Source organism: Sphaeramia orbicularis, chromosome 17, assembly GCF_902148855.1.
Source record: "Sphaeramia orbicularis chromosome 17, fSphaOr1.1, whole genome shotgun sequence".
Classification (NCBI taxonomy): Eukaryota; Metazoa; Chordata; class Actinopteri; order Kurtiformes; family Apogonidae; genus Sphaeramia; species Sphaeramia orbicularis.
The window spans coordinates 4,176,062-4,203,277 of NC_043973.1; the positions used below are offsets into that span (position 1 = coordinate 4,176,062).

Sequence of the window (27,216 nt, forward strand, 5' to 3'; positions counted from 1 at the left end):
AATAGATGGATGTATATAGTATAATGCCTAGTATGAGATACTCTTGAACATAAATAAAGTAATAAACATAATTTCATATAAATTAAATGTGTACGACAGAGATGTATGCACTGCAAAAAGTGAGATTGAATGAGTTAATATTTAATAAGTCATATAAATTTTACATAATAAAATAGACTAAATGTAGTTTTGACAAATAGTAACTTGAATGAATCACATTCACATATTTTATTGATTCGATATGAAACAATCTCGATCTTTTCAGTAAAAAGTGTAAGGAAACAACTATGTAGCTTTTCATATTTGATAAGTTAATATGGTTTAATGAGAATTTGATCTGAAGAATATTGTTGTTTCCGTAAATTACATGGTTTTCATGTATTGCGTTAATTTATTTACAACTACTTAGACTATTGATGCAAATGTAAAATGCAAACAACCATGACAGCAAAATGGGATGAAATAGATGTCAATTTCTTGAAAATGTATTATTAGTATTTTTTTAATTAGTGACGCTAACTAAATCTTACCCAGATCTTTAGTAAACCTAACACCTAAATATTCAGGTACTAACCTCAATGTTTGTGAAACATTCAATAAGTTTAACAAATGTTAATTTTAAAGTTTGAATCTTTTTAATTAAATTAATTTGGTTATTATTGTAACTAGGTAGTCTGCATTTGGTTAAAATACACTCAATGTTTTATATCACTCATTATTATTGTGTCACTTTGTTGCCACATTTTTTAAAGTCATCAGGCACTGTATTTTTACAATGTCTGACAACACTAATAAACCCAGTGATACACAACATTTGCATACACATGTCATATAATCAGGTGAATCCAGTCAGTTTCACATTCATAAGAATCAGGTCCTCGTTTTATTTAAACTGGACAAAAACACTTTACATACACATATTTAAGTGGATTTAAATTTTCATGCAGTTAAGATAAATAGAGCATAAATTATAACACTTGTTTAGCGCTTATGTCCTAAAGTGAATAGGTTTTATAATTTCTTACCGTACAGCACCGTCTTTTGCTCTGGAAGCTGTTGCAGGGTGTGAATTAGTGATCTTCAAAGTTCAGTCTTGAATTGGTGATGGATTCTTGGGACCTAAGGAACAGCCACCTGTGGAGAAGGATAAATACTTTGCATAAACGGGATCCATGAAAGTTAGGGGTGATTGTCATCCTGAAAATGAGCAAAGGTGTGCTCTAAGGAAGGGTCGAGTTTTGCTTTAATATGAGTGGCATCCAACATTATGGTGCATTTCCCTTGTATTTTTAAATATGGACCTGAGTTCATATCCCCTTCACTAAAACACTCAGAACAGACAAACACTGACTTTAACCCATAAAGATCAGTACTACTTTTATGGCAGTCAAATAAATTTTGACAGCCAAATGAATTTTTCTCTCTATTTAACCTTTCTTAAGCCATTTATCACTATTTATTATAATATTATCCTCTATATTTAGCTTTTTTTCCCAGTGAAAATCAGATATTTTCTTATATTTACTTTACTGATCATGTAGATGTTCACAAAGGCTCAGATTATAGTTGAGGGTCATTAGATCAGAAACAGAGAAAACTGAACAAAAAGTGACTTTTTCAGTAAATACATTATTAACTGAACAAACCCAGTGTGTCCATCCACTGTCGTTGATCCAACTCCATGGGTTTTACTGGTGAATCAATGTTGTAGAAGATGACGGTGTTTCCACGGTAACTACGGAGCCTCTGAACGTCCAAATGGGTCATATCTGATGACCATGAAAAGATGAAGAACTATATTTTACACCAATTGTTGATTATTGATAGGGTTAGTGGATCAACAGGTATTAAACATTTTAAATCAGTAGATGGTTTTGTTTGATAGTGGATGTTTGAGTCTTATGGGTTAATACAGTACTTGTTTGTTTTTGCTTGACCAGAGGGGTTGGTCAGGGGCTCTTCATTTGGTTGCAATTTTACCACTACATGCCAGTAAATATTACACACTGAACTTTGGTTTTATTTCAACATAATGTGCAAAAAGAATTTATATGTCCCCATTTCTAAAAGTGTGTTCTCTATGCATGGGTAACTTTGACTGCAGAGGTGTGTCCCTCCTAACATGTACAGAACATCTCCGAGCTGCTGAACATTCATGTTTATCAAATTAAGCCCCTAAGTAAGTTTTTCAGAGGTTAAAAGGCTTAAACACTGTCTCCATTTTGCAGTGACCCCTGACGTCAGGCTTCAACACTTGCTGTCCAGTTAGTAATTCAGATAATGAACGTGTGTGTTGTCCCGGTCCTCCATCCAAAAGAGGGATCCCTTAGAGTGCAGCATGTCACATTTGGCACAGGAAGGCCTGAGCCCAGCACATTTAATTATCCAAGCTGTCTTGGCATTGGATGGGAGGGGGGGACACACACAGTGACGAGTCATCAACATCACCAAAGGGTGTGGTGCTGCTCACTGCCGTACTGTTCATCTAAAACTTAACGGGATGGGAAGGGGATCCCTTTCTACAGAAGTTTGTCGCTGCATGATTTTATCGATCAGCTAAATATTGCAGCAAAAATGAGTGCAAGCATTTAAAAGCTTTTCTTGTAGAAAGGTGTGTTCACAAACATAAGGTGTGGCAGACAGGAGGTAAGGGGGGGGGCAGACTTCACATGCAGGCATCACTGCTATACTATGTGTAGTTATCATTCAAGTCAATATGCCTGAGTGAATGAAAAAAATGACTGTTGCTATGAAAAAAAGCAAAGTTAGGAGAAACAGTTTGGAAGAAACCATTCTGACATCCCTCTCTGTAGCTGCCTGCATGTGAGGAGCCCACCCCACCTCAGCTGTAATGAGGAGAGCCCAGTCCAGGCAGCCAGCAACCAGCGCGTCTGTGCCTACCAATAGGCATGCTCGGCTCAGGCTCTGTGCAGTGCTCTCAGTCTCAGCAGCTGAAGCTGGGCGCAGGGGAACTGCGACGGCCGCGCCAAGCATCTTCCCAGGTATGCGTGTCTGTGCCGCTACGCCCTAATCCGCCTTTTGCAATGCTCTGTCATGTTTTGCTGCATGAATGTCTCCTGGTTTTCTGGTGCCTACAAACTGGCTTAAATTTCTTAGGGAGGGGTTTGCTGTGTCCTTCTCTGTAGCTCACGTAGCCTCCTCTGCTTGTACGGTAGCGCAGGGCAGCGGGTCTTGGTAACACACAGTCAGCGAAGACGCATCTGCAAAACCTCGCTCGTTAACCGCGCGTCAACTTGCACACACCTCAAAATGTTCGCCCTTCGACAGATCAGCGCCTCAGCCGCTGCCGCTGCTGAGGCGTGGATGTTGCGCTTCGCTGCTTGTATCTGCGTGCATTTGTCGGGGTAAAAAAAAAATTGCAACAGGGTTATGATTTGGCCAAGCGGCTTTCGTCAAAACATGACCGCTGAGTATATTTTCAACTTACTGTGCGTGCAGGCGGTGTTTTTTTTTTTTTTTTTTTTTCTGTGCTAAAGCGCTGGACTTGCGGTACTGGGCGAAGCAGGTATTAGGGGCTGATTTGAAAAATCATTTCATAGCAGTCAATTTAATGTAGGCTGTGCCATATAACACTGCGGTAGGCTATAGCAAGGCTAGAGTAGGTCATACTGTATCCTGCATAGACGGATATCCACCAACACTGATTTATTATTGATAGCATGTGTTATGATACAACGGCTCTATTTCAGATCATTATTCATTCATACTGTGAGTTATCATCCAGGGGGAATGATGCTGATGGAGATGTTTTTCTGGGAATTAGACAGACTTAGTTGAGACCAAGTGCTATTTATTATATCCCGCTGAACATGTGCTTTAAATGAGTTTGCATATGCAGTTTTTTCCATGATTGGCCTGATCTGTGCTGCTCTGTTTTCCCTGTCACTAGGTAGATGTAGGTACACTCCCTTAGCAGTTAGGGTGGTGCTGCCTGCTTGTGCTGATGTGTTACAGTGGCCACTACCTGTGCATGTTAGGCCTGGATGTACATTGGTAGGAGTGTGTGTGTGTGTGTGTGTGTGTGTGTGTATGTTGGGGGGGGGGGTGGGGGGTTCTTCTTCATCTCTGGTAGGAAAGCAAGTTGGGTGGTAGTGGCCAGAAAAAACAAAAAACCAACACATTATCTTTTTTAAAATCAAATAATAAAATAAACACTCAACAACCCAACCTGAAGTTGTTCCAAACTGCAAAAGGAAACCTCTCCAAGAAACCTCCTCACATCAGAATTGATCAGAAGGAATGGGCGCAACTGTTTAATAGTGCAATTTGTCGTCTCATCAGTTTTGTAACAACTGACCTTATTCTTATGACACACAAAAGGACACAACTATTGTATTCCTCGGCACATCATAATGTGCATTCAATTGTGTTGTAATTATTCATAACAGGAGTTTTGTTGTTGCTATGTAAAAGACTCACGTGCCTCATTCTCACTGCAATCATTTGAAGCTGTGACCTTGTCAAAAAAGGGCCAGTGTGTGCCTGTTCGTTGTGATAAAAACTCTGTGTTAAGGCAAGGAGGACACTTTTCCCATGTTGTTACTGGTCACGAAGGTGTATGAATTTGGCTAATTCAGGAGGATTATTTATTTATTTATTTTTTGCTGAATTTACTAGTTAATTGCTTACCTCCACTTGAAGAGCCACAGATAGTTTGGACTTCTAGTGAAATGCTGATTTTAGAATACTGATTTTTGGGGGGATTTCAGCTTAAGCTTGTGTACTGAAGTGAGTTACAATGACATTTACAAATTAGCTAATCCATTTTCACATGTGTTGTCCTTGAAAATATGGATGCACAGACACAGTGTGGTCTTAAAGTGGAGATTTTCTGCTGAGCTGTATACATCTGGATAGTATTATTATTATCTCCAGGCTATAGGCTGGTCTGAAGTGTTACAGTAAATTGTATGGTGTGAAATAAGCTCCCAGACCCGAGGCAACTTCCAGCTGCACAGTGGACAAAGTTATGGAGTAAGAAATGTTAAGGTCACCTTAAGGTCAAGAGAGGAGGAGGCATTTTTTACAATCCATTTCAAAGAATAATCCTTTTTACACAGACTACTATCCATTAATTGTACTCTAGAAGTATGAACAGTTGTACAGTGGTCTAATTCTTAATACCTTTTTTAATGGGTCCAGAGGGTGAGATTTAGGATGGATCAAACTGCAGAAATGGAATATAATACTAATAGTTGTGTTTCATTAGTGTATAATTGCATAACAATGGGACCTCTTGTGTTTTTATTTACGTTAGAATGAGTTGTTTATATCTACGGGGGGAGCATGTCACTGTCTTGGAGTTCACCATGTTTTTATAGTTACTTAGAAATGGACCTGCATCTTCTCATTCTTTCTTTTTTTTTTTTTGTAGCAGATGGTGTCCAGTATTCAAGTGAATTTCTGTCATCAACTATCAGAGTGAATATCACCAGAGTGAGCACAACTATAGTGAGTGCCACCATAGGGGAGGGTGAAGGGTAGTCATTTATTTAGCAACCTACAACTTCATCATTAAACATCAAATGCTGAACCTTGAAAGTTGCAGCTCAGTATAAAGTAATTTAATATTATTGCAAACATGCACATACAGGAAATGTATACATTACAATCTACATTTAAAATTCTACACTAGCCTATGATACAGTGAATGCATAGCTTGTATAAATAATGAATATGTATATTTATTGTTTTCAATAGCTTACATGAATAAGGAACAAACAGTTTAATGTAAGCCAGTGTAAATGTATACAATATGAATGGTTTACTTTAAAATATCTGTTACTGTGAACAAATCTCACTGGGTTAATGTTTTCTGCATTAATGTCTATTCTATGTAAGCTTTGTGACAAAAAAAGATATATCTGGATCACATAAGTTACATACATACCTTTTAGGGTGACAATTCAACATCTGTCCAGGGACTGCAGATGAAAAATAGTCATTAGGGTAACTCTGGGGCATTTACAGCAATGTGAATCAATGTACAATGTCCCTGTTAAATAAATAAATAAATAAATAAATAAATAAATGTCAACAGTTTATATCTTGATGTGTTCATAAACATGAATGAGGGCTGACTATCATCTTAAAAGTCCATTAATGTCAACAAATGGAGAGAGAAAAAAAAAAAAAAAAAAAAAAAAATATATATATATATATATCACACACACACACACACACACACACACACACACACACACACACACACACAACAGTATTTTCCACTTCCCCTTCAGTCTCTGTAGTTCTTAGCCCAAAGTTGGTTCCTTTTGATGTAAACACAGATGTTATTGACTCATTCTAAGAGAACTAACACAAAACAATTCTCATTTTTGTGTCATTATACGTCAATAAAAATATAATTCTGAATATAATATTCCATTTCTGTGACTAGATCCCTTTGAGTCCTTTTTAATGAAAAATAGATGTACATGATGATTGTCATTTTGGCCAATCTTATTTAAAGGGAGGTAAATGGTTAAGCCATATTTGGTTTTGGTGCATATTGACTTGGTGTATATATATACTATTTATACTATTAATGATGAAATGAACTGCATCGTCCATGTTTACTATAATGAAGAACATATTACTCAAAGCAATGATATTGGTCTGTAATGAAGTGCTCTTAATAGATTATGAACAACAGAAATGTATCTTTAGCATTAGCGCACAGAAATAGGCTGTATTAGGTAATGGATAAACGCACAATACAGGGGATTTTTACTGTAGTTTGACTCTGTATAAATGAAACACAATACTTATTAGTGCTATGAATTCACAATTGGTTTTAGTCCACAGGGTCAAATGTTGATATTAAAAGAAATAGAAAATACCACTAGACTTTTTTGGAGCTTCTGTGTGGCAGCATCTAGTGGTGAAGTGACAGACTGCAACCCACTGAAACCTGCCTCTCACCATTCCCTATAGTGACTGCAAAACTTCCAGAAGTCCCTCTTTACAGGAAGAGGTTTTTTCCATTGTGGGATTTAAAAAAAAAATCTTTGGTTCACACTCAAACACAGTAGGTGATGGTAAAGCACTTCATGCTGGATGACTATTATAACAAAAAAAAGAAACATAGTAGAAACATGGTAGATTTCAGGAGATGCAGCCTGGTCCCTCTGTAGATATGAAGTTATTCTAAGGGTGCAAAAGCAAAACTCTTTTCATTTTTGTGTGATTATACACCAATTAAATGATCATTCTGAATATAATATTACATTTCTGTGATTAAATTCACCTAAGTCCCTTAATACACTGGACCTTATGATTACTCTTCATTATTGTTGGTAAAGTCCATACACTGAACACACTTACAAATACAACAGTATGGTGAAAGTGGAGTGATTGGCTCTACTCAGTTATTATGATTAATTCTTATACATTTTTATACAAAGATCTATATATAAAAAGTAGAAAGGGAGCTTTGCATTTTCTGTTAAAAATAAATGTTTGCTATGATCATGCCTTCTCTTTATTAAAGTACCAGACATGTATGCACTAAGCCTGTTCGAATGCTTACGTTTTGGATTCAACAATGTGCTTATCGTTTAACTGACACCCTTTTTTTATGGGACATGAATAGCGGGCCAGTATTCAAGCACAAACATGATTAGCCAAAACGCTAATGTGTGCAAAGCCTTTGATCACGGCGTTACTGTTTTATAAGCCATTCGCTGTCATCTCCAGGCAGGACAGACTGTTATAGCCACTAATTAATATATCAGACAGGCAGGGCTGCTTTTGCATTCGCACCCTACACATGAACACACACATGAACTCACAAACAACTGAGGCTCTTCACACTGAAGTTTAAAAAAAAAAAAAAAAAAAAAAAAACTTTAAAAAAATATCATTTGATTTCGTCTCTTTTGTTTCTTAACCTATTTTTAACTTGCCTTTTTCAGTCTAAACTCTGCTTTTTTTTTCTCAGTTATGCATTATCTAGTATCTTTTGTTAACACTGCATGTTAGACTTCAACTTTGAACTGGGTGTTATAAATCAGGAACTGAATTACTTAAATAACATGTAATCAATGATATTTTTCCTGACACCATTACCATAGAAGAAATACTGGCAACTAATGGCCTTTCACAGTGAATGCTGACACACAGCACAGAGAAAGTGGGCAGTGTAGATTATGTGAAGCAGATTAGACTGAATAGTCCCTTTTCCTTATGTTTCTGGGCTCAGAGAACGTATGGTTATTAATAAAATATAACCTCTTAGCTTAATTTAAGATTGAGGCATTTTATTATATGTAACACACAAAGAGTCGCTCTTGTTCTTGTACCAGCATTGAACTAGGCCCTCATTAAGAAATATCAATTGGACTGAAAATAGATAAGGTTTTTAAAAGAAGTGGAGTGCACCTTTACACAACATACTTTTAAATAAATCATATCTGTGTACAAGACGGTAGGGCTGTGTATTGACAAGAACCTGGAAGTATAAATACAATCTACTTATTGACATACTGTAGTAGTCTAAGAAAGCTGTTATATAAATATACAAAGTTCTAACTTTTTTAATGCAATCAGTGCTTTTACATTGTTTCCTGTGTATGTTGTTGGATGAGATTTGCAAATGGTTGAACATATTTCATATTCATTATTTAAAATTGATGTAGTTTAACACTGGTCAGCTGTATTGAGTCTAAGAAAATATCTTTACACCTGGATATCATAGTATCATACTTTTTGATACTGAGTCCATTCTCAAAATACTGCATCCATTTTGAATTAATACTTAACAGGCAGTATTTGTGTCTGACATTCAAATACATTGACAAAATTTACCAAATTTTCGGGAAATCTATTCAATAAATCAAGCACTGTTATGACACTATTAACAACTGGTTTGTCATCGTCGTTTTGGTCATCATCATCATCATCATCATCATCATCATCATCATCATGGTTTGAAAGTTTGCCAGTTATATGTACTATTCCATTCTTTCTCAAACTGCCTTGTTGAGATGTTGACTGAGGAGATGACAGATGTATCTACTTTGACAAAATCTTGAAGCTGCTTCTGAACTGGTCTGTTTGTAAATGTAAATGTTTCAAACTTGTCAACAGTTTGTCAAAACCATGGTGTAACATTTATTTGTGCAGCTCTTGATACATACCATTTTTTTTTGCCATTTCAATCTATTTTGATTATCTATGTTGGTAACTCAACATTGTTGTCAATTTATTCATGCAGACACAGAATTATTCAATTAATTGTGCTTATTTGCAATGACCTTTTATTGGTACACCAACTTTTCCACTTGTCCCAAGTATGAAAAATTTAACAAACAAATAAACCCAGCTGGACAGAAGCCCATCTCTTGGTTTATTTTATGTTGTGACTAAATTGTAGCGTATAATGTTACAGGGGCTGTAATAAATGCAAATGTACACTATTTTAATACATAAAAACCAAACTGTTTTAGTCAGATTTTATGCATAGGGTGATGTGTCGTTTAAACTATGACGGATAAATTAAAGTGAGATTCAGATTTGTAGAATAGATACCTATATATAGTAATACGTCACAATTTAATGTGTAGTAATCTTTGTATCGTGATATGTATCTTCACATCCGATTCCTCCCTGTGCACAGCCCTTCCCCATTCACCAAGTGTTCTGCATAGTCCATGATGTAAACGTAATATATGAACAAATCTCCAGCAGGAATGTAAACATATGCAAACAAACCCTGTCTTCTAACATCGGCTAATGTGTTGACCATGACACATCTTCATTGTAGGTGCATGCACAAATAATCCTTTTCACATGTTTCCTTTTCCCCTCCCTTGTGCTCCCTTCAGTGATGGCCTCTGCTGAGCAACCGTGCACCAGCTTCCACCAGCAGCACTGCGCATAAGGCAACACACCCACCTTTGCCCTCCTGCCCAGAAGTGAGAGAGACACCACAATGTACAGTGTGGAGGACCTCCTCATTTCGCATGGATATAAATTGCCCAAGAGCGGCCCTCCGTCTGCCACGCCTTATGACAAGCGTCCTGCTGACTGCCAGCGTGAACTTGTGGACAACAGGGCTGGCCGGGGGACACTGAACGGGTATGAGGCGGACCGGGGGGCATCTATCACAGGCATCTATGGCAGCAGGCAGGCACTGGTGAAGGGCTACCCCGCCATAGACAACGAGAGCGGAGAAAGGAACCAAAGGAGAAAAGAAGCCGGCATCGGTATCCTAGGTGACGCTCAGCCCTTGGGTGATTCTCTTGCTACAGATAGTGGGTGAGTGTTTTTTTTTTTTTCCATGTCTCTTGCAATCCCCACACCCTTTACGTTCTTCTTTTTCCCCCCTTCTCACTGGGGCCCTTTGGTATTGCATGCAAAACTGAGTCTGCACTGCGTAGGGTTTTTTTCCTTCCTCCTCTTTCCTTCCCCTCCTTTCAGAGCTGCAGAACACTGTGGCTGCAGCAGCACCACTGACACATCTTATGCTGGGATATGAGGAATTATGAAAGGTGCCTTTGGACTCGTTGGAGTTGTTTACATGCCTGTGTGGAGAGGTGGCTTATGTCTCTGTGGAGCCCACCCATGCACTGGTATCGTCTTGCAGCCTCCACCAGGCAAGGCAGATGTAAACAGCAGCACTAGACAGTAAGCAAACTGAGGAGCACTGAACATGCCTCAAGACAGGCGTGTAATCACTCCACTGTAAACACTGGCACACTGAATGACGCCCAGCACGTGCTCTGTGATGTAAGCATGTTGCTGGGCAAGTGTGCACAGCGCGGCTCCCCTCAGCCATACAGTAGCATATGCTGCTGAGGATGATCCATTGACATTGCTGCTTAAATGAATGAGTCAAGTGACTACCAGTGGTTTTGTGCAGTGCAGATATGAAATGACTCTCTTTAAAGTGATCACATTATTTCATCCAGATATTGAGTTCTTGTTTTTTGATATTTTGCAAAATTGTACTGTAAAATGTCTGTGAGATATTTTTATCATTATATGTCTAATGATAAGTCTTATGGAACTGCAATCTGCAAATCACTGTCCTTATCTGGCTGTTTCATAAATCTACCCGGATAAGGTAATTGATTTACTTTATTTCAGTGGTTACATTTCTATTCCAGCAAAGATTACAACATACATGCTTTATTCAATTATAAATAACTGACTACTGCTCGGGGAATATTAAGTGGTATTCAAACGGCTTCTCTATATGTTACAACAACAATACTACCAGGAATGTAGCACTGTTGAACAATTAAAAAAATTAAATGTAATAACATATGGATATTTTTCATTTAAAATATCTGTTACTCTTAACAAATCCTACTATTCTACTACTACCAATCCTTCTTAATGTGTTTTGTCTATTTTATGTAATCTTGCAGAGAATGCAGAGAGGCAAGGATGTGATATTTTATGCTTAAATTGTAACTGTGTGGTTTTTGAGATAATTGTTTTGGCAGTGCAACATATATTCCAGATATATCATGCGCCTAAGAGCTGAAAATTAAACCATTACTAAAATTATCTCCAGGCAGCAGTGTTTTATCACTCTAAAGTGGAACCACTGTTATGAACATGCCTACAGTTACTCACCATGCAGTTGCCATTTGATGTTAGTTTTAGCAAAATTACCGGAATCGCTGAGCTATTCTCCCTAGCAACAATCAAAAGGGATGTCTTTTTCTCAGTGTACCCCAAGCTAAACTACATGTTTTATTCTGACACACTGAAGCAGCGTTTTCTAAGTTTATAATTTATGAGAAGGTCGTGCTGTATTTCCAAAAAGGTTACATCCTCCTAACTGAATTATGTGATCAATTACACAGAGAAGAAGGAGGTACACATGATTTTGCGTCAGATCAGGTAATGGAATGTTTTTCCTTAGACTTTCTTTAAGAGCTACAGCCACCGTCCAGACGACCAACTTCCAAGATAAGGTCAGCACAATTTAATATGCAGATCATATTGCAGTGGCATCACGGTTTCAAGACGTCTTCAAGGAAGCAGCTGACTTAAGCACTTCTGTCTCATGTGCTGGCTCTACTCAATTAAGTTCTGTTGTAAAACCAATATTGCCAAAGCCAAAATATATGATTGACAGGAGAAGGATACTGCACAAGCAGGATACAGTATAAGATTACAGACTTAAAATGACAACATTTCCAAAGGACGGTGTAAGTGTTGCTATGCTTATGTCTTCTAATCATTTAATAGATTATGATAATGTTTTTTTTTTGGTTTGCTCTATTATGTTACTCATCACATTTAATGCCATATTTTTATTTCCAAAAAAACCAAACAAACATTTCATCAGTTTCTACACTTAAAATTCAGAACTTTTGCCCCTGATTTAAAATGGAAATATTATTTACTTCTGTCAAAGTGTAATTAACTTATTTTCCTGGCACAAAACAGTGTTTGTGTGATGTGTTGAAAATTAAAGGCGGGGTAAGCAAATCTTGATATTTTAACACATCCCTCCTTTCAGTCCACTGTCAGAAGCTTGGCAACCAAAATTCCACCTTGCCTTGTGCTGAAGCTTCAAGTTTGTATTATATTATTCATCAGTATATTTAGACCACTTGGTGGATCTGAAGAAAACATGAGGGGTGATGGGGGTGACCACGATGCAAACAAAGAACTATTTTAAAAACCATTTAGAAATTTTCGCTACTTACTAAATGGTACCACATACAGCTTTATTAGAAAAAAAAATTATATTAAGTTGGTGTAATGTATAAATACACTAATTAGCAGGTCATCTGGCTAATTAGCAGCAAGATAACCTATTGTGCCTAGGTTATGCTAATAGCTCTCCAATTATGCAGAGGTAAACGTCAATAAAAAGTTGCTTAATCAAGTCCCTTGAGAGAATATTTAGTACAGCTTATTAATCATAACTACTCTAGTAGAGAGCTCGGTCCAGCTCAAAAGGTGAGCAAGATGTCTGACAATCATAGCCCACATGGCAGACATCACATCCTTTCACAATATTTTTTTAAAAATCAACACAAGTACACTTTTTAGAGAGTCCAAAAAAAGCAAATAAGATCTAATCATCCAATTTGAATTGCCAGCATCTAATGGCAGTCGGTGGTATTACACACTAACTGGATTCCAGCCACTCAGCAACAGGGAGGCGTATTCCAGCCTGGATTAGTCTTGTGTGGATGAGCCAAAACCTGTGTTGTGTACAAACATCATTTTTTTCAGCACATACACAGAACAGATAGCTAGTGGATACTGAGGAGATATTCCCTGAATTTGAAAAAAAAAAAGTGTATTGATTGGAATTGCTAGCTCTGCCTTTCATGACTTTGTGTAAAATTTAAAAAAGCGTCAGACCTGACAAATACTGTAACTTAATGTCATTCTCATTTGTTTAAGGGTAAATGTTTTAGTAACAATAAGCCTTTCTTCATTTACAGGTTCTATGATGTTCCTAGTTTAACTTACTCAGAACCACTGAGCCATGATGAGAGGGATGTTTCCTATTGGCGGAGGAGAGGACAGGACTTCAGCATCCTTCTGGACTATGCTGATGGCAGGGAGCTGAGGGCCTCTGCTGCTGCATGGAGGCCACAGGCCCTATTAACAGCAGAAGAACACAGGGCCGAGAGACAAGCGCAGCAGCTATGGGAGGACATTTCATGGCTGCGGGACCCCGATTCAGCCCCTGGTCAGTTAAGAGTAACTGGGGAGAGGAAGTGCCAGAGCCTTGGTACAGAGGAGTGGAGGCCCGCTGTGGGCCTGGGCAGACAATTGTCAGATGGGGATGGGGAGAGGTGGGCTCAGGACCAGTACCGTCTGAGGACACCTGAGGGATTTTTTCACCCTAGAACTAAAGCAAAGTCTCAGTCTCTTCCCCGAGTTTTGTCACCTGATGGAAATGACTGTAGAGAGCTTATTCCATCCAGGCCAAGCCTACCTGATAGACAAAGGCTAAGCAGTACTGTCTTCTCTGGGCCTTATAGTAGGTATGTCTACAGCGGTGCTCTTGGCAGGGACCGATGGGGCAGGAATGCCGGGCCAAGCAGCCATGTTGCACTTTTACCAAAGCCCAGGTTCAGCAGGCCTTTAAAGCCTCCGTCATATGAGATTCACCAGCAGACAAGGGGTAGCGCAGAAATGCTCGCTATAGACCAGGGTGCCAAACAAAAAGACAGGTCTATCTATTATACTAGGAGTGAGAGACAAGACTATTTCGCACAACACTCTGCCATCTCTGGAATGGAGCCTCCAGGCTACATCCCACCCCCATCTTATAAAAGACCCCCACCCCCTAGAACAGTTTCAATTAACCGGAATGAAATGGCAAATCTAAGATGGAGAGCAGAAGCTTTGCAGATGCCTATGTCAGATCCTGGAAGGTGGTTTTCCAGACAGACAAGTACTTCGTGGCTGGAACATTATGGAGATCGTGGTGCGTCCTACCGGAAACAGGTGCATTCTGGACATGAAGAACAACCAAGTCATGCCCGTCAACTACCCACTGAAGACCCAAGAGTGAAACAAACCTCAGGAGGGCCTAGCGGAAATTCTCTCACTGACTCAGACAAGATCCGAAACGTCAACAAAGAGATTCCTTCCGCTAAGACTTTAGGACAATCTACACTTGATAGTGCCTTTCCTCCCCAACAGGGGCCAGCTCTTAATACTGACAACCGCAAAACAGCTCTCAATGACAACGACAGCAGTAATCGATGGAGCAACAGGGGAATCAGAAAAAGTGAAAGTGCAGGTCCAGAACAAAATCGTAGTCAGTTTTTTCCCTCTTCAATTCTAGGTAAACCACCCCCTCCCCCATGTAAGTCGGTTGACCAGGGTGTCTCTGAAATAGTGACAGAAGTAAAAAAGGTGGAACAACCTGAACCACCTGAAAAAGACAAATCCAAGAATCTAAAAAAGAGACTTAGTGAGACAATTTTTTGTTTGGTGTCTGTCCCTGTAACTCCGCAGCTCACAGGTACAATTCGTGATCAAAATAACAACAATGAAAAGTCACCAGACCCGGCGGATAGTCCTAGTAACAACAAAACTGGCCATTTAACAAACCAAAGTCTCCAAAGCACATCTTCAGCTGAGGCTGAGCTGCAAGCACTAACTGGTAGCATAGCAAGCAGCAAAACAAGCAGCAGAGCAAGCAGCAAAATGTTTAAAAAAGTATCCTGTAGACCACCTAAGATAAACCATTACAAGGAGCTGAAATTGTCAGGATCCTGGCCTGCAAACCAGTATCGAGACCAGGAAACACAAACAAGCCCAGAGGCCCGGAAACCTGCCCCTGATGACAAGGAAGCACAAGATCCTGCCGCGCCCAACACTGAAGTTCCACCTGATAGCAGCAGTGTAGTGGGCACTGCCTTCAGTTTTCCTATAAAGGGAGTGAAGAGCCTAAAACTGTCCAGCAACAGCGCCTTTTCCCTAACCGCCACTTTCTCCAACCAGCTGAACAAGAGCACAGCTCAGCAGCCAGCAGTACCACCCTCAGGAAATGTGGAGGAGACCAAACCAGCAGCAAACAGTGGGAAGGAGGCATTTGACCAATTTGTGATTAAACCAGCCAGCCAGCGAACATGGGATGCTGTGAAAGAGCTGGAGAACATCAAAAAAGAAGTCCAGGATCAACAGCAGCAGAGCAGCAAGCAGCCCAGCGTTGACAAGTGCATAGAAGACCTCAATGAGGCCTACAAAGACATCTTGGAGCTAGGCACTGCCAGCAATAAAGCCCCAAATGGTTCTGTTCAAATTCCCGAGCGTATCAAAATCCGATTGACATCAGAACCTCTCAACAAGCCCAGCAGCTTGCGGCGTAGTGCAGTTAGTTGGTCTGTTGATCCAGAATACAGGGAGGTTAAAAGCGCCTTCTCCAGGCCTGCGACAAAATCAGTAACTTTCAGCAAGCAGCTTAGGGAGGAGCTCCCTGTCCCGCCCCGAGAGACAGGCTTTAGAGAATACAGGGTTGTTGCGCATCTTTCACGTAGACGAAGCAACGATGGAAGGACAGTAAAACTAGACTTGCCGGATGAGCCTATTGAGACACCACTTTGTGACTTCAGTCCAACTACGCACACCACAGCAGCAGAGGTGCCATGGGCAGATAGACAGCCCATGCAGGACGCCTCTACGCTCACTAGTCCTCCTGACTATGAGGACATATGCCAGGCTTTGCGTCAGTCTAGAGACTCAACAGATGTCAACAAAGCATCTACAGGGACGTCTAAACCTGGTGATGAGACTATTCAAGATCTAGGTGTTGAATCAGAGGAGGAATGCCCTATTTGCAAAAGAGAACTTGAGAATCAGATGAGACAGGGCCCACTGCCTCCACTTCATGAGGAGAACAGCTCAGACAGCTCAGCCAATCAAAGCAGTCCACCGCAATGTGCTGCATTAGAAAGTCAAGCAGAGGATACAAAAACACAGGACCCAAATGACTCAAACTTGAATAAGTCAGGGTCTGACCTGTGTGCTGAAACAATGGAACAGCATTTACTGACAGAGGAAAATGTGGGTGGGGGTGAAAAAACAGACAATGCTCAAGTAGAAAACCTGGACAAATTGTGTACAGTTAATCCTGCTGAAAGCATAGCAGGGAGTGGATCTACAGAGGAGGGGGCGTCCACAGTATTAGTGACTGACGTGTCTACAGACTCTCAAGTCACAGAGGAACAGAGTGTTAGTGAAGGAGTGAGGGAAAAAGGGGAATGTGAAGGAAAGGAAGCCATTACAGGAGAAGCATCTGAAGGCAGTGCAGATCAACAGAGAGCTGAAGAGAAAAGTGAGCGTGAGGGACAAGACAGTACAGTGACGGACGACAAGCAGGAGCAAGAGAAGAAGCCATTTGCTGTCCCAGAGCATAGACTTGGTCTAAAGACTCATCTGGGACGAGACCACCCAGGGTTACCGGAGTTTCCACCAGACAGACTGCCACTTTCAGTACCCCCAAACCTCGATCGCAGGCTTTCTCTTAGCTTGGAGGGTGAGAGGAGAAGCAGGGGCCTCACCTCTCGAATCGAAGCCCTGCAGAACAAACTTGCTATTTCTCCAGGCCGAGTGGCAGTTGAGCGACTGTCACGGATGAGGGAGGTGGACGTTATGTATCGTATGAGACGCTTGAGCATCAGGAGTACTGACTCTGGGGAAGGGGAGACAGAGGCAGAGGGCGAAGGCGAGGGCGAGGGCAAGGGTGAGCGAGTAGAAGAAGCCCTCCTTACCCCTCAAACAGACAATGAAAATGATCAAGAGGTCACTCATTCACATCAGGTCTCTGAGGAGACAGGGCTGCAAGCTGAGGAGGAGTCATCTCACTCAGGTAAGAAAACTACAGATTGGAGATGGATACAGTGGATTTCTGTGTGAACTCTTTGCAAGTTACAAAAGCCGACTGCATTCCCAAAAGAAAGCACCTTACTTTGTAATTATGATTTACTAGCTTGTAATGAATACACAAAAATAGACAGCACAGTGTTATTATGTGATAAAATCTCATAATTACAAGATTAGAGTCCTGAAATTATAAGAAAAGTTAAATCTATTTGTCAGTCATTGTCTCATAACATAGAAACTACTCGAAAAACAAAAAAAGATTTGCCACAGAAATATTGATATAAAAGAACCAGTAAAAGTAAAATACAAAAGATTATTATTATTATTAATATTATTATTATTATTATCATTGTTGTTGTTGTTGTTGTTATTAGGCCTATTATTATTCTTATTAATAATAATAATGTACACCAATTTTTAAAAAAAATCATTCTTTATATCCCTATTTTATGTAAACATTTTTCTGCATTTTCTTCAACACTTTCCACATGACAATTATTGATTACTAGACTTAGCTGTTCTGATAATTTGCAAGATCTTGATGTCATTCAGAGATATTTTCTCATAATTCACTTGTCAAATAATTGATATCATTTATCTTTTTAATGTATAGCAACCCACAATTATGATGTAAGGTATCTTTTCTTCTGGCAAAGTAATGTGCACCCCTGTTGTTTCTCCCTTAAGTAAAACATGTATCTCTCTTGTACTTGTTTAATGGGTCATATATTTGCTCTGCCCATGTCCACAGACCATAGTGATGTTTTGAGATTAAATATACAATAATATATTTATATGTGTGTGTGTGTGTGAAATTTACTGATGGCAGAAGAATTCAAAATGTTAATTGGAAGTTAAAATTTTATGGCCATTTGAAATCTAAGTCTCTGTGTTACAATAGTCATAATGTGCCCTAGATTTTGTTGAATCGTGCCTGAAACAATATCTTATTAATGTGTGTTTCCACTTCAGGGTGTTTCTATATCCATTGTTGTCAGAATTGAGGGAATTTTCAGTATGGTTGGGCAATAAAATGATAATTATAATTCTTGCAACATATTTTTGTAATGCGATAATAATTTTCATGACATACTTTTCTATTTTGTATAAATCATTATCTACAGCACACAAAAAAACACAAAAGTATTTTGCTGTTTTCCTGCAAAAACAATTAGAGAGGGTTGCAGTGGTGCTGGAGCCTATCCCAGCTACCACTGGGGGAAGGTGGGGTACACCCTGGACATGCCAACCATTCATACGTAGGTGCAATTTAGATCAACCAAGACAGATCCCATGCAGACATGGGGAGAACATACAACCTCCACAAAGAAAGGTCCCCCTTTTGACCGGTGTTGGAATCAAACCCAGGACCTGTGAGGCGACAGTGCTAACCACTGCACCACTGTGTTCCCAAAATTATAAGTGTTGTGAAATTTCCATATCTAGTTTTGTGAAAAGTTCTACTGTTGGATTTTTATCTTGTGTCCTTTACGACATTTTCATCACATTTCATCTGTTATGAATAGTTTAAAACCACAAATAACAGTATGGTTTGAGAGGAATAGCAATTTAACAGTTACTGTAATAATTACCAATGTCATCTGATATGAAGATTTCTAATTTGACAACATTTCTGAACGCATCGCCCAGCCCTTGCTCATACCTACAACAAATTTATTTATTGTTCTGTTTTTTTTTGTTTTTTTTTTGGCTTGTTGCTTTCTTTACTGTGTCAGATTTTCATCCATCCTCCCCTGTTTATAAGCACTATATTGTTCTTTTTCAGCTTAGATAACTGTGATAACTTACATATTAGACAAAACCAGCTGCAGAGGTAAATACCTTCTTATGTATGTTGTTTTTTCTTTATGTCCTAGAAGAACCCCATGATCCCAGTGGAGTGGAGACAGAGTAGAAAGACTGCGTCCATCATCTCCATCTGAGGTTTTTAGCTCCAACACTGTGACCTGGCTGCCTACTAGAATGCCTTCATCTCATCTTGACACTGAAATGGCCTTCTTGTCCGACAAGAGCATTGTGTACACCCTCACCCTCTGCGCTGCGTTGACTACTAAGAGTGCTGTTCCACTGCCAAAGGGAGGTGCCCCCTTTAACTTGCAGGGCAACTTCCAACCCTTTCCCCACCCTTTCCCAAACAGTCTCCCTAAACAAACTTCCCACCTTCCCGATCTGTCCTCCATCCCCGAGCCCATTCTCTTCTAGGGTTTCTACTAGTTAGTCTTCTTGTAGCGGCTTGTCCTTTCTATTGTATCCTCCCTATGCTTTTCTCATTGGCAGACATTATGCAATTCTGTCGCGCATACTAGAACTTCTGAAATGTCCATAGTGAATACAGTCAAGGCATTCTTTGCATATTGAACAAATCTTGTTTGTTTACGGGCGAGCTGTTAAGGATATGAATGTAAGCGATTCTCTTTTACTTACCTTAGACTTAGGAGGGTTAGTCTCACAACCTCTTCTGTTGCATTTAAACTACACCAAAATTAACTGCTTATCTGATTGTCGTGGTGAGGCGACAGCTGTTTGAGGACTGGAAAACACTGTCTCTGGCTTAAGAACTGTTTTTAATTTTCAGATTAGATCAATCAGCCTTTCTTTTTTTAAGGAAAAAAAATCAACAACATTGTGCCCTGTCTCATTGCTTTTGTACACATTGTAAACATAACCCCATAGGGCTCTTCAGTGAAGAGCTTTTCTATACTGTATAACATGATAGATTAATGACCTATTCTACAATGTACTGGTTCAAGCTGGAGGGGGAAGAGTTGCCTTTTTTAACTAGATGTGTTTCTTGGATTAGATCAGGTAAAATCCTGGGTTAGTGCCCTGATCAATCAGATGTAAAGCTCCCATTTCCAGGTAATTTCAGGAAGCAATAAAAAGGCACAGACTAAATTTAAGTGGTGGCCGGCAACTTTGATAAACATTTAAGATGGATATATGGATATAGAACAAAAAAAAAGAAAAAAAAAAGAAAAAAAAAGATTTGTAGAGCAATATTGTTGTACAAACAGCTCAGTGGTGTAGTGGAGCTACCTATAGGAACCATTGTCAGGAGTTCTAATGCGAACATTTCATTCAAATCATATTACAGGGATATGGAGTTGTGTCAGGGTATTTGGGCGTTTAATAGGGGGTGGGTCCTTTACTTCATGGTATATATCTATGTTCATTCATCTGTACCGCAAAGAGACGTCATTTCATGGAATATTTATTTTTTTTTATCATCATAATTGTTAATCAGTTTTCATAATGTACAAAATAAAGTATATTTTAAATATTTTAAGAGATATTTTGTATTTAACCATGAAATTTTATTTCTCCGCACTTCTATCAAGCTGAAAATATCATATGTCTGTATAGTATCATATTGAGAGTATACATAATTTTCTAGTGCTTTAAATCTAAGAGAGTGAAATGAAGTAGGGATGGCCCTGTGGTGTGCCTTGATCACACGGTTTGGTTTTCCACAAGCGATGGGGTTCATCACTGCAGGTGTTGACGCGATGGAGATTTTTTTCTGATTGTGCCATAATTTCCTCTTTGATAATGCTTCTTCATACGCTAACAGTTTGTTGTCGGACATTCCTTGTGGTATTTGGTAAATTATTTCCATCTCAGCTGTATTTCCCTATGTCGGGTGTCAGATAAGGTCCATGTTGTATATGTGTTTTGTTTGTTTTTTGTCTTTGTTATGTCTTCCAATTTATGTCATGTACTGTTTTCTTATGGGTTCCTCAAAACCTGTTTGGAAATAAATTTCAGTTAGATATTTAGTAACCCTTTCTTTTACAGTCCACTAATGCAGCATTTACCAGGTAACCATATGGTAAACTCTAGTATATTGGTGAGTAATTACCACACTTACACAAGCTGATGAATTTAGAAGAAAGAAGCAACACTTCTGTCAGAATATTCTTATATCATGTGTTTCTGCAGTTATTTCAGTTGCTATCTGTTATGGCCAAAAATGTGTTTTGTGAAGTTGTAGCTACCTTAATATTTTCACCAAATTGTTTGACATACTGTCAACCCACTGCTGAGATATTGCATTAAATCAATGGACAGCAATTGATGCCCTTGACCTTTGGCCACAACAATCTTTTCAGTTCATCGATAAGTCAAAGTAAATGTAAATAGTTCTTGAGATCTTATGTAATATGTAAAGACCATAGCTCAAATACTAAGAAAAATTTTACTTTTAAACAACTGACTAAATAATGTCCAGTTGTGAGCAATTTGAGTTTGTCATAAATCAAATATAATGGTCTACTTGAAAAGTAGATACCTCCACTAGTAAATCCCAATTCAAGTTAAAATTATAGCAGTTGAAGATACATGCACAGAACACAGCCTGTACTTAACAACATGTACAATAACACCAGAGGAAAACTGGGACTGTGGATGTTATTTGCAATTAAAAAAAACTTTTTCATTTTTAAGGTACATCTAATATTCTCTTTTATAACAGGATGTAGCTATGAACAATAGCAATGCAAGACAAATTATTGATCGGAAAAACTATTCTATCATTTCTAGACAGCACACAATTACCAATATTTAGTCAATCTGATGTATAATAGTGGGTATTTGTATTTCAACTGTAGTTTCTCAGAATTTACCAGTTAAATACTAGTATATGGGGGACTGTAACAGGAAGGGTTGTTTTTTCTTTTCCTTCATTTTTTTCTTGTCCTTTTTAAATTTTTGTCATTCAGCAACATGTTCTTTTGTGTAAAGGTTCTGCTGTCGCTATAACATTTTTGCACTAAAGGATAAAATGCAGACTTTTGGGTTTAAACCACATCTTTGCCAAAATGCGTTTTTTTTTTTTTTCTTTCTCAAAAAACTGTGGATGTTTATTACACCTAAAATAAATGAAGGTCATTAAAATCTTAAAGCATTTTGGCCAAAAAAAAAAAAAAAAAAAATGCAGTGATGTGGTTTTCCACAACAGCAGTGCTGCATTGGTGTAATGTATCAACAACAGACCTATAGGTATCCATCACTGTTTAGTCACTCAAAAAGATCAGTTAACTGTTATGTAGCATTTACAGTTGTAGCATTTGATCAACTCAGAAGTTTGTCTCAGTATTTTAAACATTTCTTGTAAATTTGGAAGTATCATATCGCCTTATTATGTGTGCATTACATTACACTCCAGGCAATGCCAAATACGTACTAAGCACTGTTTCATACCGTCTAGGTTTTTAAAGACAACTTATTTACTGTTCTGCCATCCCTCTAGCTGGAGAGGTAGAGTAGCATTGTGGATAGTTTCTGCTCTTCATGCTGTTTTATCTGTAGGAACATTGAATCAAAACTGTGAACTTCAAACAAAGCTAAAAGCATAGTTAAAGATAAAAAAAAAAACAATATTAATAAAAATTTTAAAACTACAGGATCAGATTCAGTGTTTCAAAGACAAGCCCATACGTCAGCATCACAGGGAGGACAAGCTGGCACACCCATAATTACTAATGCATCTCATTTTCAATTCATTTTTAAGACTGAAAGGCCTTGCCACAGTCTTATGTGTAAACTGCCCCTGATGACATTTAAATAGCTATTTCAGTGCATACGCCCCCAAATAATTGGCATGTCAGGTACACTTGAACATAGTGTCATTCGACTTTTTGTACTGCAGGTTATGTGCAACATGAAGTAATTATGCACACTTGTAATATTTTCTATTTTCATATGAGATTTAAGTGCTTTTTGTACTCACTGACATCTTTTTTTCTTCCTTGCATGAAATGCAAGAGAGAGGAGGAAAAAAAATGTTTTTCATAAAGTATATTTGCATTTGGTACTCCAATAGTATAACCAGTGGGCAAAACATTATGTTTCATAATTTAATTTACAAAACTATGCCAAGTATTTGAAAGCTATTTTTAGAGTAAATTAAAAGAAAAGTCATTCATTTTTTTCTTTCAAAACATGCCTTTATCTTTGTATCTATAAATATGAGCATAATCCATAGTCATATGATTGTGCTACTGTTGTATGATACTGCAGTCTGATTCATAAATAAACTCTTTGCATGAAAGTTGTGTTTGTGATCAATTCAGGAACATCTACACTGATTGTAATTGTACATTTCTTGTTTTCACTATATTTTAAATGTTGTTAGCCTCATAGCATAACTGCCTAAGTCATATTTTTCATTTATCATTTCTAATTTTTTGGCCAAATTTAGATATCTACATAACTTTACTCTCCTAACACTGCTGATTAAATTGATGGAGATTTCACAGTTTGGCCAAAAATATGACTTAGGCAACCATGCTACGAGACTAACAATGTGTAAATTCTCTCTCTGTTACTAAAAAGAGCCTCAGTGGCAGCAGCAAAAATTATGTCATAATTGTCTCCTTTTCAATCTAAACTTGAGTTAAAACTGTTTTTTTTATGAAACATAAAAGCAGTATATGAACTGAATACATGTATATACACATATCCACAAGTATGTGTATGTTTCGCACATGTATCTACACTTGCACAGTGGCAATCTGAGCCCAGTTACTTGGCCAGACTGTCACACTCTGCTCCATTTGTATGATCAAAGCATTGGCAAAGAAAGACAGTACTTGAACTGAACTTGAAAAAACCTCCCAGCATGCACTCTTCAGGTTTGGATGGCATCCATTCTGAGGAACTTCAAATTCCTCAGTATGCTTTTTCCAAAAGAAGAATGAGAAGTTTGATTATTACTTACTCTTGTGTGATTGGGTATCGATTTATTTGCAGGAAAACTTCCAAACTTCTGTTTTCAGTGGTGTGCCCCAGGGTTTGGCAGGTGCTTCAGACAAGCACAACCTGAGAGTTCAGACATTACAGATTAATATAATACCTTCATGTACTAAGTACTTTACATATGTCCTGTCAGCACTAATGAACATGGTTGAAAAGCATATTTTGCCCAATTATCACCTAATTCCAATGATAAGGCAATAATTAAAATACAAACAAATTAGCTTGACAAAAACAAAAATATGTTACATCAGTTGAATTGCTTTTCAAAAGTATTCTGCGAAAAGACAAGTACAGATAATACTACTACAACTAGCTAATAATAATAATAGTAGTAGTAATAATAATAATAATAATAATAATAATAATAATAATAATAATAAATGCATGTTATGAAATACATTACTTGACGGGAATTGCGCACACCTGGAACAAAGTTTCCAAATCAGCTGCTCCTTACAACAAACTGTATTTGGTAAGTTTCTGTCCTACCTGTCTCTACTGAACAGAACAGAAATGTCCGACGATTCAACTTATAGTTGCAGTTTTATAGCTTTAAAAAAGTGATTTATTTATTTATTTTATTATTATTATTATTATTTATTTTTATTTGTTTTTTGCACATGCTAACTAGCTGCTACACTTAGCTTTTCAACCTTTAATTAACGCTAATTTTTCAGCAACACATACAAAAGGACACCGGGATTAATAACTTTACAGTGATTTCCAATATAGCTAGTTGTAAAACGTTGTATTTATTTTATTTTATTATTAATAGGTCAGATAGGGTGCTCAAAAGGTTTAATGAAAGTTTCTTTTAAGGAAGTATTGAAAAGTAGCTACCTCCTGCTAATCGTCGTTAGCTAAAGTTAACAAGCACCTGTTTGAAATCAGCTAGTTTAGCACAGTAGTGCTAGTTAGCTCAAATCCCACCTGGACGGTTTCACTGCAGACTAAGGTAAAAAATAAAATGGGGGGAAAAAAAAAAAAAAAAAAAACCGTAGGAAAATATGGTTCCAATAGTAACATTTTCCCCGCTTGACTCGTATCTTTATATATTTTTGGTTAATTTCTGAAAAAAAAGTGTCTATAGATGATTCGGCTTGTAGTGTAGTTTGTAGCTGTTATTTCTTGTACATTTGTCTACTGGATGCCACTGTTCTTTAGACACCACTGCCAGTCACATCCAGCTGTCCCTCCATCACAGTTGCTTTGGTCTCAGATTAAGTACACTAGATATCTGCCATTACTGTCCACCTGTCAAGCCTGCCTGGGGAATAATAACTGCCTTACAGTGACAGTTGTCCTTCTCCTCCACTGACTGCACTGCATTCTGGACTGCATTCTGGAGCTGTGCAGAAGATGGAATAAAGGATCCACTCTTTTCAAACAGCAAACAAAGGTAAGACACATTGAAACAATGCCATGAACATGAATGTTCATGTTAATGAAAAACATTAATAACACATCTAGGGGTTATAATCAAATAGAATACTTGGATTAATAATGTTTCCTTGAACAGTTTAATATATTCTATGGCAGAAACAGAGACCCAAGGGGCTGCATATCCTGCTGAGGGTGACCACATGTCCTGCTGCACTTTGATTCTTTGTCCCTGTGTCCTACAGACTGAGAATATATCCCTCATGAGTTAAAGCAGATTATTGTTTGCTTCATATACAACTACTTCCCAAATTTAAGAAAATCCATGAGACAAAATGTGAATTTCTACCGCTTTCCATTTGTTTACATTGCAGTTTGAATACCAGGCGTTTGTTCATGGACATAAGTAGTTCGTGCATAGTAGTATTAGTGACTTTTTAAGAAACAAGACCTCAGACTGAAACCAGAGGTGAATTTGGGATCTTAAACAGAGTTGTAGTCCATCTTAGAATTCTGAATATTTTCATCTGACAACTGAGCTATTCTCAAGTTATTTCAGGTAAAAGTGATATAACATGACATTGTACTCTACCAAAAGCTGTTTATTTTAGCCTTTTTAAAAATTAAATTCTTTGCTCTTCATTTTGTTGAGACACTGGCTTTCATAACAAAATCTAAACAGACAAAGTAAGTACAATTTGAGTTCTTATTTATTTTTTTCAGCAGGAGGAGAAAAGGCTTATAATGTGAGGAAGATCTGAGGAGACAAATGTACTTTTTTTTTTTTTTTTTTTTTTAAATTTTACCTTTATTTAACCAGGAAGTCCCATTGAGATTAGGAATCTCTTTTGCAAAGGAGACCTGGCCAAGGCAGGAGCCATACAAAGTTAAAAAAAAACAAAAAAAAAAAACATGATACACAATTAACAATAAAACACAATAACAACTATTGAACCATAATGGCATCAAGAAAAACAGTCACATTCCTCCTTCACTGCATTCTCCATGATATTTTTAAAATCATTAACAGAAATGTATGTAGGTAGTGTTACAGTTACAAATGTACTTTTTGTATTTGTGTTCCACAGTATCCCACACAAATATACTCTTTACTTTCCTGGGACCTGGTCACCCTAATCCTGCTGTAGCTAGGAAAGGCCACAAGATGGAGACAAACTACCAATAAACAGAGATAAGAACCAAAACCATCAAGTACCATAAAGCACCAGCCTCTCCCATCTGAATATGCTGCCCACACATACAATATATGCTGTGCACATTCCGGTAGAACATATTACAAATCTTAAATCCTTTCCTTAGAAAAGAATTTGCTCCTCAGTTTAAAGGTTCGTACCTCGGGAAGCCAGGGAAGTTTACAGTAGAGTAGGACTGGGCAACAACATGATGATTGTGTTTTTTGAAACATAACGTTATATCACAATAAGTATTATCATGATGAACATTTTTCTTGTCTTTTTGATGTTTCTCTCAGTTTTACTCATTGGCATATTTTAATGTTGAAAAAAACACAGTGTGTTTTAGTGTCAGAATTGCTTTGAATGTTCTATTTCTGGAAGGGCTGTTAATGTTTGTCATGATGTGACTTTAAAGAAGAGTTTTAAACCACAGATACAGTAAACGTGATTCTCATCTTATGTCCTCTCTATTTTGTTGATGAAGAGCTCGGATTGCACTCATTTTCTTTATTTTGATTAAATT

At 38.0% G+C, this 27,216-nt stretch overlaps 1 protein-coding gene across 2 annotated transcripts; it reads left to right on the forward strand.

Moving 5' to 3' along the window:
- The first annotated feature begins 2,930 nt into the window (after positions 1-2,930).
- LOC115437944 (junctional protein associated with coronary artery disease-like) lies at positions 2,931-22,729 on the forward strand. Of its 2 annotated transcripts, none has more exons than XM_030161346.1 (4): positions 2,931-3,002; positions 9,846-10,278; positions 13,440-17,326; positions 19,218-22,729. In XM_030161346.1, the coding sequence occupies exons 2-4, from the start codon at positions 9,953-9,955 to the stop codon at positions 19,253-19,255; spliced, it is 4,251 nt and encodes a 1,416-aa protein (XP_030017206.1). In that variant the 5' UTR covers positions 2,931-3,002; positions 9,846-9,952; the 3' UTR covers positions 19,256-22,729. The 2 variants fall into 2 exon arrangements, with proteins under 2 accessions (XP_030017206.1, XP_030017207.1); XM_030161347.1 differs by having other exon boundaries at positions 19,221-22,729.
- The last annotated feature ends 4,487 nt before the right edge of the window (positions 22,730-27,216 follow it).

Coding starts and splice junctions, on each gene's coding strand:
- LOC115437944 (XM_030161346.1), top strand. CDS start 9,953: ATGTACAGTGTGGAGGACCTCCTCATTTCGCATGGATATAAATTGCCC. Junction 10,279..13,439: donor TCTCTTGCTACAGATAGTGG/GTGAGTGTTTTT, acceptor CTTCATTTACAG/GTTCTATGATGTTCCTAGTT. Junction 17,327..19,217: donor GGAGGAGTCATCTCACTCAG/GTAAGAAAACTA, acceptor TTTATGTCCTAG/AAGAACCCCATGATCCCAGT.